The 13435-nt window shown below is 50.7% G+C and overlaps 2 protein-coding genes across 2 annotated transcripts in view; both read right to left on the bottom strand.

Annotated features, from left to right (window-relative positions):
• Nucleotides 1–1214, bottom strand: part of BORCS5 (BLOC-1 related complex subunit 5) — a gene marked incomplete at its 3' end in the record, with an annotated part of 70578 nt that extends 69364 nt beyond the window's left edge. Inside the window, exons 1-2 of the mRNA XM_082480277.1 lie at nt 1067–1214; nt 275–418 (exon numbers count right to left, since the gene is read on the bottom strand). Coding sequence (XP_082336403.1) covers nt 275–418; nt 1067–1124 — 202 coding nt within the window. The 5' untranslated portion in view covers nt 1125–1214. The remainder of the gene's footprint in view (nt 1–274; nt 419–1066) is intronic.
• Nucleotides 1215–4383: 3169 nt separating this feature from the next.
• LOC309682263 (putative G-protein coupled receptor 19) lies at nt 4384–5628 on the bottom strand (the record flags this gene model as incomplete). The annotated part of the gene is made up of 1 exon (XM_082496327.1): nt 4384–5628. One exon carries the CDS (start codon nt 5626–5628, stop codon nt 4384–4386), a length of 1245 nt encoding a protein of 414 aa, XP_082352453.1.
• Between the last annotated feature and the right edge of the window lie 7807 nt (nt 5629–13435).

Raw genomic sequence — 13435 nt, 5'->3', positions numbered from 1 at the left:
GACAAGCTGGCATGCTTGGAGCTGGACTGCCTCCACAGTAGACGGTTTCACTGCAGAGAACATTACTAGCACACCTCTAAACCAGTTCACCTGCTGTTTAGAAGGCTGGGAATAATTATGACAGAACAAAAGAAAGTAAGGTTTAAAACAAGAGGGGTAGTGAAAACTATGGACAGAAATATGAACTTCATTAGAAACCTCAGGATATACAAAGCGCACACTCATTAGGTACAAAAAAAAAAGCCTTTAAAAACAGAGGAAGAACAATCACTACCTTTCAAAAGGGGCTGGAAAGTCGGAATTTCCTGCAGTTTTATGACATCTGGATCATTGCTGACATTCCGGGAGGACTGTGTTCCTGGGGCTACCACCACAATGTCATCCATTTTTGCTCGTTGCTTGGCTGGCGACGGAGATGCTGGAAGGATACAGGGGGAAAGAGAATGATCAAATTAATAAGCAGACTGCACCAGAACTCAACCCTAAGCGATCATCACTGTGTTTAACATAGTACAGGTACATTTTCTGTAGTATACACACATTACCGACATCACCGAAGGTGTGTAACACACCCTTCTCACCCTCTCTCTGAGGATGCATTATGTTCAGCAAAGCTTTTTAAAGACCGGGTAGTAGCTGATTCTGAAACACCTGCACCACTGACACCCTCCCTCCTTGCTCTCCCCCGAACCCTGCGCACATGGGCCTCGCTCGGGCTCCGAGGTGCACCCCCCTCGCCAGCTCTGCCTCCCCGCACCCGGCTGGTGCCCCCCTCGCGCTCCCCCAGAAAGGGCCGGCCGCAGCCTCGCAAAGAAAAAACGTTCCCTTTCTCCACAGCAACCGCCTCCGGCCCTCGCCTCCTCCGCTACCGCTGCGCCAGGCCCCTGCAGTGGGGCGCTGCGCTGCCATAGAACCGCATCCCCCCTTCCCGGAGGCACCCCCGCCTGGCCAGACGGACGGGGAACCTGCTTCCCGCGTCCCTCGCCCAGCCGGCCGCCGCCCGCCCGCCCGCCCGCCAACAGACGTTCTCCACCCCTTCCCGCCCCGGAACGCGGCGAGCACCGACCTGAGGCGCTGGGCTCGCCCGGGCGGCTCCCGGCCTCCGCGCTCTGCTCCGCTCCCATGGTGGCGCGGGCGCCACCGATCTCCTCCTCCCCCACCTCCTGCACCGCGGGGGGCAGCGGCGCTCCCGCGGCCGCCACCGCCACCGCCGCCCGCCGCCGGGGCTTCCGGCTACGCCGGCCGGCGTCTGCGCCCGGGTCACGGACAGGCCCCGCCCGGCACGGCGCGGCGCAGCGCGGCGGGCGGGGCTCTCCTGAGAGGCCGAGGCCGCAGCGGCCGCGGAACGAAGGAAACTGAGGGGACGGCTGCTGTGAGGCCCGAAGCCTTGCCCCTCCGTCCCCGGCCCGCAGCCGCCTGGGCCCGCAGAGGGGCCCGGCCCTAGCCTCAGCCCGCCCCGACGGAGCGGCGGCGAGAGCACACGGGGGGACTTCGGGACGGGGGGCAAAACAGCGCTAGTCGATTTTATTAGTTACGGATATTCATTTTTCTGCCCTATGGCAATCCCGCCAGACCCCAAAGTGCTGCGTCTGCGTCCCAGACTGCCCGATAAAGCCACCGTCGGGCAGGGCCATGCTGCTCTCCCGTGGCTTTCTGGGTGGGTTTGTAGACATCGCCCCCCCCCCCCCCCAAAAAAAAAAAACAAAAAACCTGCAGCCCCTTGTCCGCGGCAGGGCACAGACCAGCGAGTGACATGCGGGGGCCAGCCATTGCCGGCTGCCCTTATCCGTGTGCCAGGAGCTGGGTAAAAGCAGCCTGGGCCAAAAGTTGACAGGCGACTCGGGTTAAGCAAAAAGAACAAGCAAAAAGGAAACGTACGTTGAGATTTCATACTTTTTATTTTCATATTTGATAGTCAAATCAGCAAAGAAGCCACACAGTTGTCTACAACAGAAGAATTGGCTATAAATATGGAACAGTGCGGGTGGGTGCTAGCTTCTGAACAAGCCTGTTCTCCACCCATGCCCGATGCCCAGCATCATGGAAAGCTCTGCATGGAACCCAGCATCATTTTGCTTGGCTGCCTTTGCTAATTGCCACCAAGATTTAATTTAACGCAAAAATAGTGCACCTGTCTCATGAGAACTGCACCTCACAACTGTTACTAAGTCCAAGGCTATGGGAAGGCAGTCCCAATACTATACCACCTCTTACCAGCTGTAGGCTGTACCGTGTGCTTTTGCAACCTAATAACTATAGACCTTTCTTTCAACTACCTAAATAACTGCTTGATTCCTGCCAAAAAAAAAAAATATTATGAAAGAAATGTAATTATTTGGGGGGAAGAACAAACTATTCTTGGCACAATTGAGTTTACAGCCTTAAGTTCCTAATCTGCAATATACACACACATGATCAAAGTCACATAATGTCAAATGACTACAGCCTAAGCAGTGCTTGCCATAATGTCATTTGATGTTGTCTGTCAGTCTGGTGCCATTCCCCTTCCCACCAGGAGCAAAGCCCCAGCTGGTCCCATTGGGTTGTTTTCTCACTGCACTGGCAGAGAAATAGCAGCAGGAGCCAGCTCCACCTGCAGCCACAGCACCCTGCCTGCTTGTCTCCTCTGGGATACCTATTAGGGACTGTCATGGTTTCAGCTGGGATGGAGTTAACTTTCTTGCTAGCAGCTGGTTCAGGAGCAAGGGGAGGAGTTCATGCAGTGTTAGACCCTATAACCTAGCCCAAAGGGACCAGGGGTGGAGATTGTAATGGGTATGCCTTTAAATTGTTGAAAGCCAGGGTTTGAGCTGCATGTTATAGGAATTGCTATAGCAGGGGGACCACCTGAACCAACAGAGGACAAGCCTTACAAGAAGCAGTTCAAGTGCAGCAGTGACCCAACCTGAGCTAGCTTTGGTGCCATGGTTTCAGCTGGTATGGGGCTACATTTTGGATTTGGGATGAGACTAGTGTTGGTAGCACACTGGTGGTTTTGGTTGTTGCTAAGCTGCAAGGCCTTTTTTGCTCCTCACCCCACCCCACCAGTGAGTAGGCTGGGGGTGCACAAAAAGTTGGGAGAAGTCATAGCTGGGACAGCTGACCCAACTGACCAAGGGGATATTCCATACCATATAACATCATGGTCAGTATATACAGCTGGGGGAAGAAGAAGGAAGGGCAAGATGTTTGGAGTGGTGGTGTTTTTGTTCCCAAGTAACCATTACATGTGATGGAGCCCTGCTTTCCTGGCGATGGCTGAACACCCGCCTGCCCATGGGAAGCAGTGAATTAATTCCTTGGTTTGCTTTGTTTGCTTGCATGGCTCTTGCTTTACCTATCAAACTGTCTTTATCTCAACCCACGAGTTTCTTCTCCCTTTTACTTTTCTGATTCTCTCCCCTATCCCACCAGGGCAGGGGAGCGAGTGAGCAGCTGTGTGGTCCTAGTCCCCTAGGCTGGGGTTAAACTGCAATAGGGACCTATTCAAACACGCCCCCATGGAGGATGCTCTCAGGCGAGCGTGTGACTGCAGAGCTCGTTTTCCTGCTCCTGTTTGGAAAAAATCACTATTTGCTGCAGGTGCCACAATCATACCTCAGAAAAAGGGGCTCAGGCCAGGAGACACACTGAATTTAGCCAGTGAGGAGGGCCTGATACAGCCATGACCCCTTTTGATCAGTAGGTCTCCCAGGCTGTGCGCATGCCTGGCTTCTGGGTGGGTGCACCAGGCTGGGTGTAGAAGCAGCTTGAGAGGAGGTGGTGAGGGCAAGACCAAGGGGAGGACTTTTCTCAGGTGGTTTGGACCATGAGGCCTCTGGAGAGGTGCAACACCAAAGATGCAAAAGCATTCAACACTGGCCTGATGCTGGCCCTACTGGGGCAGTGGGAATTTTAACACTGATGTCGGTGGGCTCAGACATATGCCGGCATTGCCCACGTATGGACATCTTACCCGTGGGGTCTGAACAAGAAGGAAAACCCCAGTGCAACAGTATTCACAGCGATATAATGAAAGGAAGTATAGATGGCTTTGGGTGGATTTATGCATTTATACATGGTGACCAATGTACAAGAATTATAAAAAGCAGTGGGTTTCCTTTCCCTTTTTCCCTATGTACATGTGATAGTGTAAGAGCTTTTCTGTTTTGTAAAAATGTTATGCTGGTGAATCGGGGAGAGTAGTTCCACAAAGCAGAAGGTACCTGAAATGAAATAGGCTGGTTGTGTCAAAATTAATGCATTTAATAAAATAAAGCATCTTTTTTTTTTTTTCTCCCCTAAAAGTTGTGTTAAAAAGATGTAAATGTACATTGGTTCAAAACCAAGAGAAAGCTCTTTGTTCTGGGGGTACATCTTACTTTTTCAAAGCAATGAAGCCAACTAGACAAACGTATTTGGGGGATTAGACTGAATAGGCCAGGCAAGCTTTTTTTCCTTTGCTTCTCTGTTAAAAGCATCATAGATGGAGTCTTTGGTGACAGTTTTGGCAGGAGCTGGGATTTCTGCAATCCCAACGTGATTTTTTTTGGCTATCCTGGAACTGGTGGTGATGGTGTATGCGTTGCTTCTGTAGCATTTCATGGCTGACATGCAACAAGTCTCTTTCATCCCTCTTCTGAAGTTTGCATTGTACACGGAGTAGAGGGTTGGCTTAGAGGCTGAAGAACTGAAAGAGATGCAAGTGATGGCCAGGAAAACCAAGGAGCTCTTTCTGTAGTCTGTTTCCTGCGGGTGCCACAGCTGTACCACATAAAAAGGTAGCCAGGACAGGAGAAACACTGAGTTTAACATTAAGAACATCTTGATTGTTTTCACCTTTGTTCTTGGGACAATATTCATTGTCCTTCTGACAGTCATGCCATCGGTGCCTATTCTCCAAATGTATTTGACAACTTTCTGGTAGAAGAGGATAATGAGGATGGATGGGATCAAAAACACCACCAAGAGGTGGATGATACTGTAGACGGCTCCTTCCCAAGAATTGGGGAGAAAAAAGTTGCAGTGGTCATCACTGTTGGAGCCATAGAAAAAAAAGGCTGGTGATGCAAAGAGGGCATCAAAAAGCCAAGAGGCCAGAATCATTTTCTTGGCTTTCTCCCTGGACACTTTGAAGCTCAGCGGGTAGACAATAGTGTAGAATCGATCCACACATATTGAGAGGAGCACGTATATCTGGACTCCAGGAGTGAGGTACTGTACGTACCTTACCAGCTTGCACATCACATTCCCCAGCATCCACCTGCCCCAGGTAAACTGGAGCAGCACGAAGGGCACGCTTGCAACACTGATGAGAAGGTCTGCACAAGCCATGGAAACAACAAAATAGTTGGTGGTGGATTGTGTCCTCCTGCTCCTATGGATCACTAAGCAAATGAGGGAGTTTCCAAAAATGGAAACCAGCCACAACACTCCCAAAACCATGCTGGCTGCTGCAATTTCCCCCGGCCTTAGTTCATACTGCAAGACAGTGTGGTTCCTGCTTGAGCTGGGACCTATGGGCGACTCCGTCATCTCGTAGCCAGCAGGAGGGATGGAGGCTTCGGGGTAGTTCTTGTTCTGCAGCAGGAGCAATAAGGTAGGAAGAACAAAAGGACCGCTGCTGTTATCCATGCTGTGGGCAAACATGGCCACTTCTTTTGCTCAGGCTGCAAACAGAGAGAAGAGAAAAGGTTATATTTAATATGTGTGAAAAATCTACCTTAACCAGTGAAAGGTAACTTTAAGTGGTATACATACTGTATATGGTAGTAGGTACCACAAGTAAGGTAGTAGATTTCAGAGAGTCAGAAATCTATAGTGAGACTATCTGGTACAGCAGAGGCCATCAAGTTTCCTGCAGGTTTTTATGAATGACCTGACTATTTTAGGACAGACACTTCTGTCTGAAAGATATCTATCTCTGAAAGATAAATGTCCCTTTCACAGTTAGAGACTGAGGTGCGGTTTCACCAATGCTGGTGACCTGCAAACAGAGTGAGCGGAATATGCCCCACTGATCCCAGCAATGACCTGTACTTCCTGCTGTGCGTGGAAGTTATAAACACCCAGACCAGCAGTGTCCCTGCTGCCTTGACTTGACATAAATCCATCAAGCAGATAGACAAAGGAAGTGTCTCTCATACTGAGAGGTGGAGTGGGAAGTAATATCTTCCACGAGCTTAACTGATAAAGATGCTAGCAGCCAAACCCTGCTCCCATCCAACCATTGGTAACATTGGTGTTAATATCCCTGAATCTTTTTGTTTCTGGATGCAGTTTTGGAAGGTAAGCGAGGTTTGAGTTTGAAGGCAAAGGAAAGATCAGCACAGTGGAAGGACTGGCACCAAGCTGGGTGGGCACTGCTCACCGTGAATCCTCCTCAGCCCTTCCACAGTGAGGAAATTTTCATCAAGAGCTGTACACTGTAGACCTTAAAGAGTCTCTCCTGAACATCAGTGCTGTTTCTGCGTGTCCTTGCCTCATTAGTTACCTGCCCCATCAAGGGCAGCATTTCCCTCTGTCACCCTGAGAGTAAGGTGGTGCAACAACCTCCCCCTAAAACCTGCAGAAGCCTTTTTTTCTCAACAGCAGAGTTTTGATTCAGAAGGAAAACTCTGGGGGAGGAGGTAAATGTCCTTGTGCAGCTGAGATGTGGGGGGAGCCTTTTGATTTCCATCGGTGGAGTCTTGGGTTGTGTTGGTTGAACTGTCAGTAGACATGACTGCAGTCAGCTATTGAGGATCTTTATGCTCTGGAGAAAACCTGGAGAAAGAGTCAATGTCCTTACCTTGGTCGGGGACCTCCCAAGCAGCAAGTCCGACTGTTCACAGCTCCCCCTGCCGATCCCGGCTGTTGAGCAGACCCCATCCTCCACCGACCTGCAGGTCTGTGGGTGACCCAAGAGGCAACTGAAGGGTTGGCATGGGCAACTGACACCAACACACAACATGGAACCTCTGCCCACAGCTGTCTCGTGGGGGAGCCCTTGCCCAGCTCTGCGAAGGGAACCAGCCACCTTGTCTTGGCCTTGGGATGTGCCAAATTTCTGAGCTCAGGAGTCCTCTGGTGACATGACCTGTGGGTTTGCAGGGGTGCGGGGGTTGCCAGATGAGTCCAACCCCTGTTGTTTTTAAATTTGAATGTCTCAGCTTACAGTCCTCCCTTTCTCCCTTTCCTTTCAAGGAGGTCCCCTTCTTTGCTTGCCAAACCCTTGTAGTCCTTCCTCTTTCTTTCCATCCCCTGTTACAGACATTGCCTTGCCTGGGCACTGATAACACATAGCCTTCACGGCTCTGAGGCCAGCTGGCAAATGTCACCAAATTAGCGAGCACGAGGCAAAAAGAGGTTGGAACTGGGTTTAAAGGAAGTTATGGCTCTGTTAGCTGCCAAACAGCTCACTATAAGATGGATAGTAGTTGAACTTGGGGGCCCTCAGTGTTTACCTCTCTAAAGCAGCACAGAGCAGTCATCCAATGTAGGCTCTTATTGCTGACTAAACTACCACGGCTAATGCTAACACAATCAATAATCTGTTGACTTTTAAGACGGTGTTTTTCACCTGCCTGGACGCTCAAGTGACCTCTTTATTTCTGAGCTAGCACTGAAATACAGCTTCTAGGACAAATTTTAAAATTCGCTCCATTGGATCAGCATATTTAACTTCAATTTGCATCCTTTCCACTTCTGTGTAGTGGACTTCTCGCTCATCTCTGAAGTGTTTTCATTTATTATTGTGAAAGTGTGAATTTGTGGTATATCACCACCCCAGAAGAGTTTTCATTTACCTGTCAACCAACATCTGTGTCTACCGCATAGAATTTTATCACTGAAAACATTATTAAAATAAAGGTCTATTTCAATGTGTTAGTCGTGTATTCTTTATTTTGCCTGTAACGTGGATATAACACAAGTCCTCTGTAGTGTCCTGCAGCCGATAACTAAATTAATGACTCGCCGAGACTAACAGCTCCGGTGCAGGCACGTCCTCAGCGGAGCCGGCTGATCTCAGCGAAAAGGGGGCTTTTTCTGAGCTTTTTTGAGCCAGGGAAGCGCCAGGGCGGCACAGGGACCCGCAGGGCGCCGGCAGCTCGAGCGAGAGCAGCTGACGTGAAGGGGCGGGACCAACTGCAACGGCGGCTCCCCCACTCCCATAAAAGGCAGCCCTGGGGAGCGCAGCGGCCAAAGCGGGCAAACAGGTTGTGGCGCGGCCGGGCGCGCAGGAAGGGCGCTACCGGCGCCGCCAGTTCCAGAGGCGGGCCTACCTGGTAAGAGAAGCTCAGGCATGGTCTCCACCCGCTGGAAAGCCACGTCCTCAGCACCTGCCAGAGTAGACACAGCAACACAGACAGCGCTCCCTCGGAAACACACAGGCACCCAGGCCTCAGGCTGCAGGGAGTACCACAGCCTTGCACAGCAAGCAAGTGGTAGTGGTAATAACGGTTGTGTGAGATGTGAGCAAGTGGACAATCTGCTGAGCTTGGTGCCAGACTTCAAGGAGGAAGTTGAGTGACTAAGGAGTATCAGGGAGAGTGAGAAGGAAATAGACTGGTGGTCCCAGGCCTTGAGCACCTTGAAAGAGAGTCCAGGCCGGACACCAGAAATAAAAAAAGACCACATAGATATCCTCTCCTTGCCCTGAAGGGATGGAAGGCAGTGGCCTGCTGGAAAACAGTGAATGGAGGCAAGTCTGTGGTAGGGGCAGCAAGCAAGCCCCCTCCTTCCCTGCCTCCCCTTCCCATGTAGCACTGTACAACACGTATGAGGCCCTGGCTGTGGTAGAACAGCCTAAGGACAACAAGATTGATAGTCCTAATACATCACAGGAGCTGCCATGACTGGGAAGGCCTACTCACCACATTAAGACCACCTCTACAAGGAAGAAAAGGAGGGCTATAGTCATGGGCGACTCAGCCCTGAGAGGGACAGAGTGCCCAATATGTAGGGCAGACCCCACTCTCAGGGAAGTCTGCTGCCTCCCTGGGGCACGGGTCAGGGACATCCTGAAGAGACTCCCTAGGCTGGTTCAGCCCTTGGACTACTACCCACTGCTCCTGTTCCATGTGGGGGGTGATGAATGTGCAGATCGGAGTGCAAGGATGATTAAAAGAGACATCAGGGCCTTAGGACAGTCACTAAGGGGATCCGGAGCACAGGTTATTTTTTCATCCCTACTTCCTGTTGCGGGCAATGACATTGAAAGGAACAGATGAGCTCAGTCTGCTAATATGGGGCTCCGTGGCTGGTGTCACCACTGCAATTTTGGGTTCTTCAACAATGGAATGGCCTATGCGGCACCAAGCCTGCTGGCAGCAGATGGGGGTTGGCTCACTCAAAGGGGGAGAAGTGTTTTCGCCCAAAAATTAGCAGGTCTTATTAACAAGACTTTAAACTAGATTTGATGTGGGAAGGGGGTATTATCGGGTTTGCCCGTGACCAGCCAAGGGATGTTGTACCAAGGATAGAGGAACAGGGTGCTGGTGAGGGCCTGCAGCCATTAGCACCAAAATATGCTGGCTACACTGCAGCATGCTCAAAGTCTTACGTAGACAAGCCAGGAGCTCCTGGACCAACAGGAGCCAATGGGGAGGCCCCATTAATACACGGCATAGGAATGCCACCTGGAGAGCAGCACAAAGTAATTACAGCTGCTCCAGCTAAGTCAGCCTCAATGAAGACATGGCTGAAGTGCCTCTATGCATGGAGCATGGGGAACAAACAGGAGGAGCTAGAGATGTGTGCACACCTCCAAGGCTACAATCTCATTGGCATCGTAGAAACTTGGTGGGATGACTCCTATGATTAGAGTGTTGGCATGGAAAGCTACAGGCTCTTCAGGAGAGACAGGCAAGGGAAATGAGGAGGTGGTGTTGCCTTATATGTGAAGGAGCAGCTGGAATGCATGGAGCTCAGCCTAGGGATGGATAAAGAGCCAACTGAGAGCCTATGGGTCAGGATTAAAGGGAAATCAGGAGCAGGGGACATTACAGTGGGGGTCTGCTACAGGCCACCTGACCAAGAAGACTGAGTGGATGAAGCCCTCTATAGACAGATAGGGGCGGCATCACATTCACAGACCCTGGTTCTCATGGGTGATTTCAACAACCCTGACATCTGTTGGAAGGGTAACACAGCCAGGCATAGGCAATCCAGGAGGTTCTTGGATTGCATTGACAACAACTTCCTTCTTCAAGTGGTTGAGGAGCCAATGAGAAGAGGAGCTATGCTGGATCTTATTCTTACCAACAAGGAGGGGCTAGTAGACAGTGTCAAACTCAAGGGAAGCCTGGCCTGTAGTGACCATGAAATGATCAAGTTTGAGGTCCTCAAGGCAGCAAGGAAGGTGCGCAGCAGGCTGACTTTGGGAGAGTTGACTTTGGCCTCTTGAAGAATCTGCTTGGTGTGGTGCCATGGGATGAAGCACTGGAGGGAAGGCGGGTCCAAGAAAGTTGGTTAATATTCAAGGACCACCTCCTCCAAGCTCAGGAGCAATGCATCCCTACAAAGAGGAAGGCAGGCAGAAAAGCCAGAAGGCCTGCATGGATGAAAAGGAGCTCCTGGACATGACCAAAAGGAAAAAGGAGGCCTATAGGGAGTGGAAACAGGGGCGGGTAGCCTGGGAGGTATACAGAGGAATAGTTCGAGCAGCCAGGGATCAAGTTAGACTGATCAGCTAAAGCCCAGATAGAACTAAATCTTGCCAGGGACATCAAGACAAACAAAAAATCCTTCTTTAAGTATGTCAGCAAGAAAAGAAAGACTAGGGAAACTGTGGGCCCTCTCCGGAAGGAAACGCAAGAACTGGTTACCTGGGACAGAGACAGAGCTGAGGTACTCAATGACTTTTTTGCCTCAGTCTTCACTGGCAAGGACTGCAGCCACACTACCCTTGATGCAGAATGCAAAGATGAGGATTGGGAAAATGGAGAACCGCCCACTGTAGGTAAAGATCAAGTACAAGACCACCTGAGGAATCTGAAGGTGCACAAGTCCATGGGACCTGATGGGATACATCCGTGGGTCCTGAGGGAACTAGCAGATGAGGTTGCTAAGCCACTAGCCATCGTATTTGAGGAGTTGTGGCGGTCTGGTGAGGTTCCTGCCAACTGGAAAAGGGGAAACATAACCCCGATTTTCAAAAAGGGAAACAAGGAAGACCCAGGGAACTACAGGCCAGTCAGTCTCACCTCTGTGCCTGGCAAGATCATGGAGCAGATTCCCCTGGAAACTCTGCTGAGGCACATAGAAAACAAGGAGGTGATTGGTGACAGCCAGCATGGCTTCACCAAGAGCAAGTCGTGCCTGAAAAATTTGGTGGCCTTCTATGAAGGGGCTACAGTGGCAGTGGACAAGGGAAGACCAACTGATGTCATCTACTCAGATTTGTGCAAAGCGTTTGACACTGTCCCACACAATATCGTGATCTCTAAATTGAAGAGACATGGATTCGACAAATGGACCACTTGGTGGATAAAGAACTGGCTGGATGGTTGCACTCAAAGAGTTGCGGTCAACGGCTCAATGTCCAAGTGGAGAGCAGTGACGAGTGACGTTCCTCAGGGGTCAGTACTGGGGCCTGTACTGTTCAACATCTTTGTCAGTGACATGGACAGTGGGGTCGAGTGCACCCTCAGCAAGTTCACCAATGATACCAAGCTGTTTGGTGAGGTAGACACGCTGGAGGGGAGGGATGCCATCCAGAGGGACCTGGGCAGGCTGGAGAGGTAGGCCCAAGCCAACCTCATGCAGTTCAACAAGGCCAAGTGCAAGGTCTTACATCTGGGTCAGGGCAATCCCAAGCACAAATACAGTCTTGGCGGGGAATGGCTGGAGGGCAGCCCTGAGGAGAAGGACCTGGGGGTGCCGATTGACAAGAAGCTCAACATGAGCCAGCAGTGTGTGATCGCAGCCCAGAAGGCCAACCGTATCCTGGGCTGCATCAGAAGTGTGGCCAGCAGGTCAAAGGAGGTGATTCTGCCCCTCTACTCCACTCTCGTGAGACCCCACCTAGAGTACTGCATCCAGCTCTGGAGTCCCCAACATAAGAAGGACATGGACCTGCTGGAGCGTGTCCAGAGGAGAGCCACAAGGATGATCCGAGGGCTGGAGCACCTCTCCTATGAAGAGAGGCTTAAAGAGTTGGGGCTGTTCAGCCTGGAGAAGAGAAGGCTGCAGGGAGATCTTATTGTGGCCTTCCAGTACCTAAAGGGGGCCTACAGGAGAGCTGGGGAAGGACTTTTTACTAGGGCATGTAGCAACAGGAAAAGGGGGAATGGCTTTAAACTAGAAGAGGGCAGGTTCAGATTGAACATTAGGAAGAAGTTTTTCACTTTGAGGGTGGTAAGGCACTTGGCACAGGTTGCCCAGAGAGGTTGTTGAAGGCCCCATCCCTGGAGGTGTTCAAGGCCAGGCTGGACGTGGCCTTGGGCAACCTGGTCTAGTGGGAGGTGTCCCTGCCTATGGCAGGAGGGTTGGAACTTGATGATCTTCAAGGTCCTTTTCAACTTAAACCTTTCTATGATTCTAATGTACCTGAAACTGTGTATGGTTGTACATGTCTACGTTAGAGTATATAAATCTGATATCTGTATTACCATGACCCAAGCAACTTAAGGGCCTTGGCAAATATTTTATATCGTTTCTCATCAATTTTGCTTTTCCTTTATGGCATGCTTTGTACATTCAATGTTTGACTTAAGTCCAAAACCTGTCCAAATGGTATATTAAATATGTAGCTGCAGGTTCCTCAGAAGGGCCTGGCTAGGGCTTAAGGCAGAAGCTGTGCCTGAAGGTAACACGGCACAGGAATAGCCCTGACTCACCTGTCTCTGCATCGTGACATGTTGGTGTGCAGTTCTGACTAGATGGGCACAGTCCCATTTGCCTCATTGCTGCTACTGAGCATTACAAAGTGTGACTGCCACACTCTTGGACTCTCTGAGACTGGCTTACGATGACTAGTTTGGAGGCAAAGTGGTTAACTATATACAACTCTATATATACACTATATATAACATACACACACACACACACATATATATAGATACATATTTGAAGTTCCTCTTATCTGCACCCAGTTGTTTCACCCTCTAGGACACCAGCTCCCAAGCAGAGAGGTGCTCTACAGAGGCAGATAAACACCTTTAGTGACTTAGCACTGTGACACAGGGCTGATGGGGTCCAGCCATCTTCCCCTCCCTTGGCCTCCCTTCCTTCCCATCTCAGTGGGGAGGGAAGCACAGCAGCCACTGGGCAAAGCTGTCTCTCTCCTAGCCAGCAGCAGTGGTTTCTACATGGCTTTTGATGGACCTTAGCTTCCCTGTACCTCAGCAGCCTGACCAAGTTGCCTCTGCTCTCTCCAGGGAGGTTGGGTCCCCACCCTAAAAAGAAGAGGTAGGAAGCAGGGGAAAGATGCAATGGTGTCTGGACCAGGACAATTGTGTCATCCCACAGTATC

This window comes from Vanellus vanellus, assembly GCF_965231255.1.
Source record: "Vanellus vanellus genome assembly, chromosome: 1".
Classification (NCBI taxonomy): Eukaryota; Metazoa; Chordata; class Aves; order Charadriiformes; family Charadriidae; genus Vanellus; species Vanellus vanellus.
Note: the sequence above shows the minus strand (reverse complement) of the source record. Positions and strands in the feature narration are given on the sequence as shown.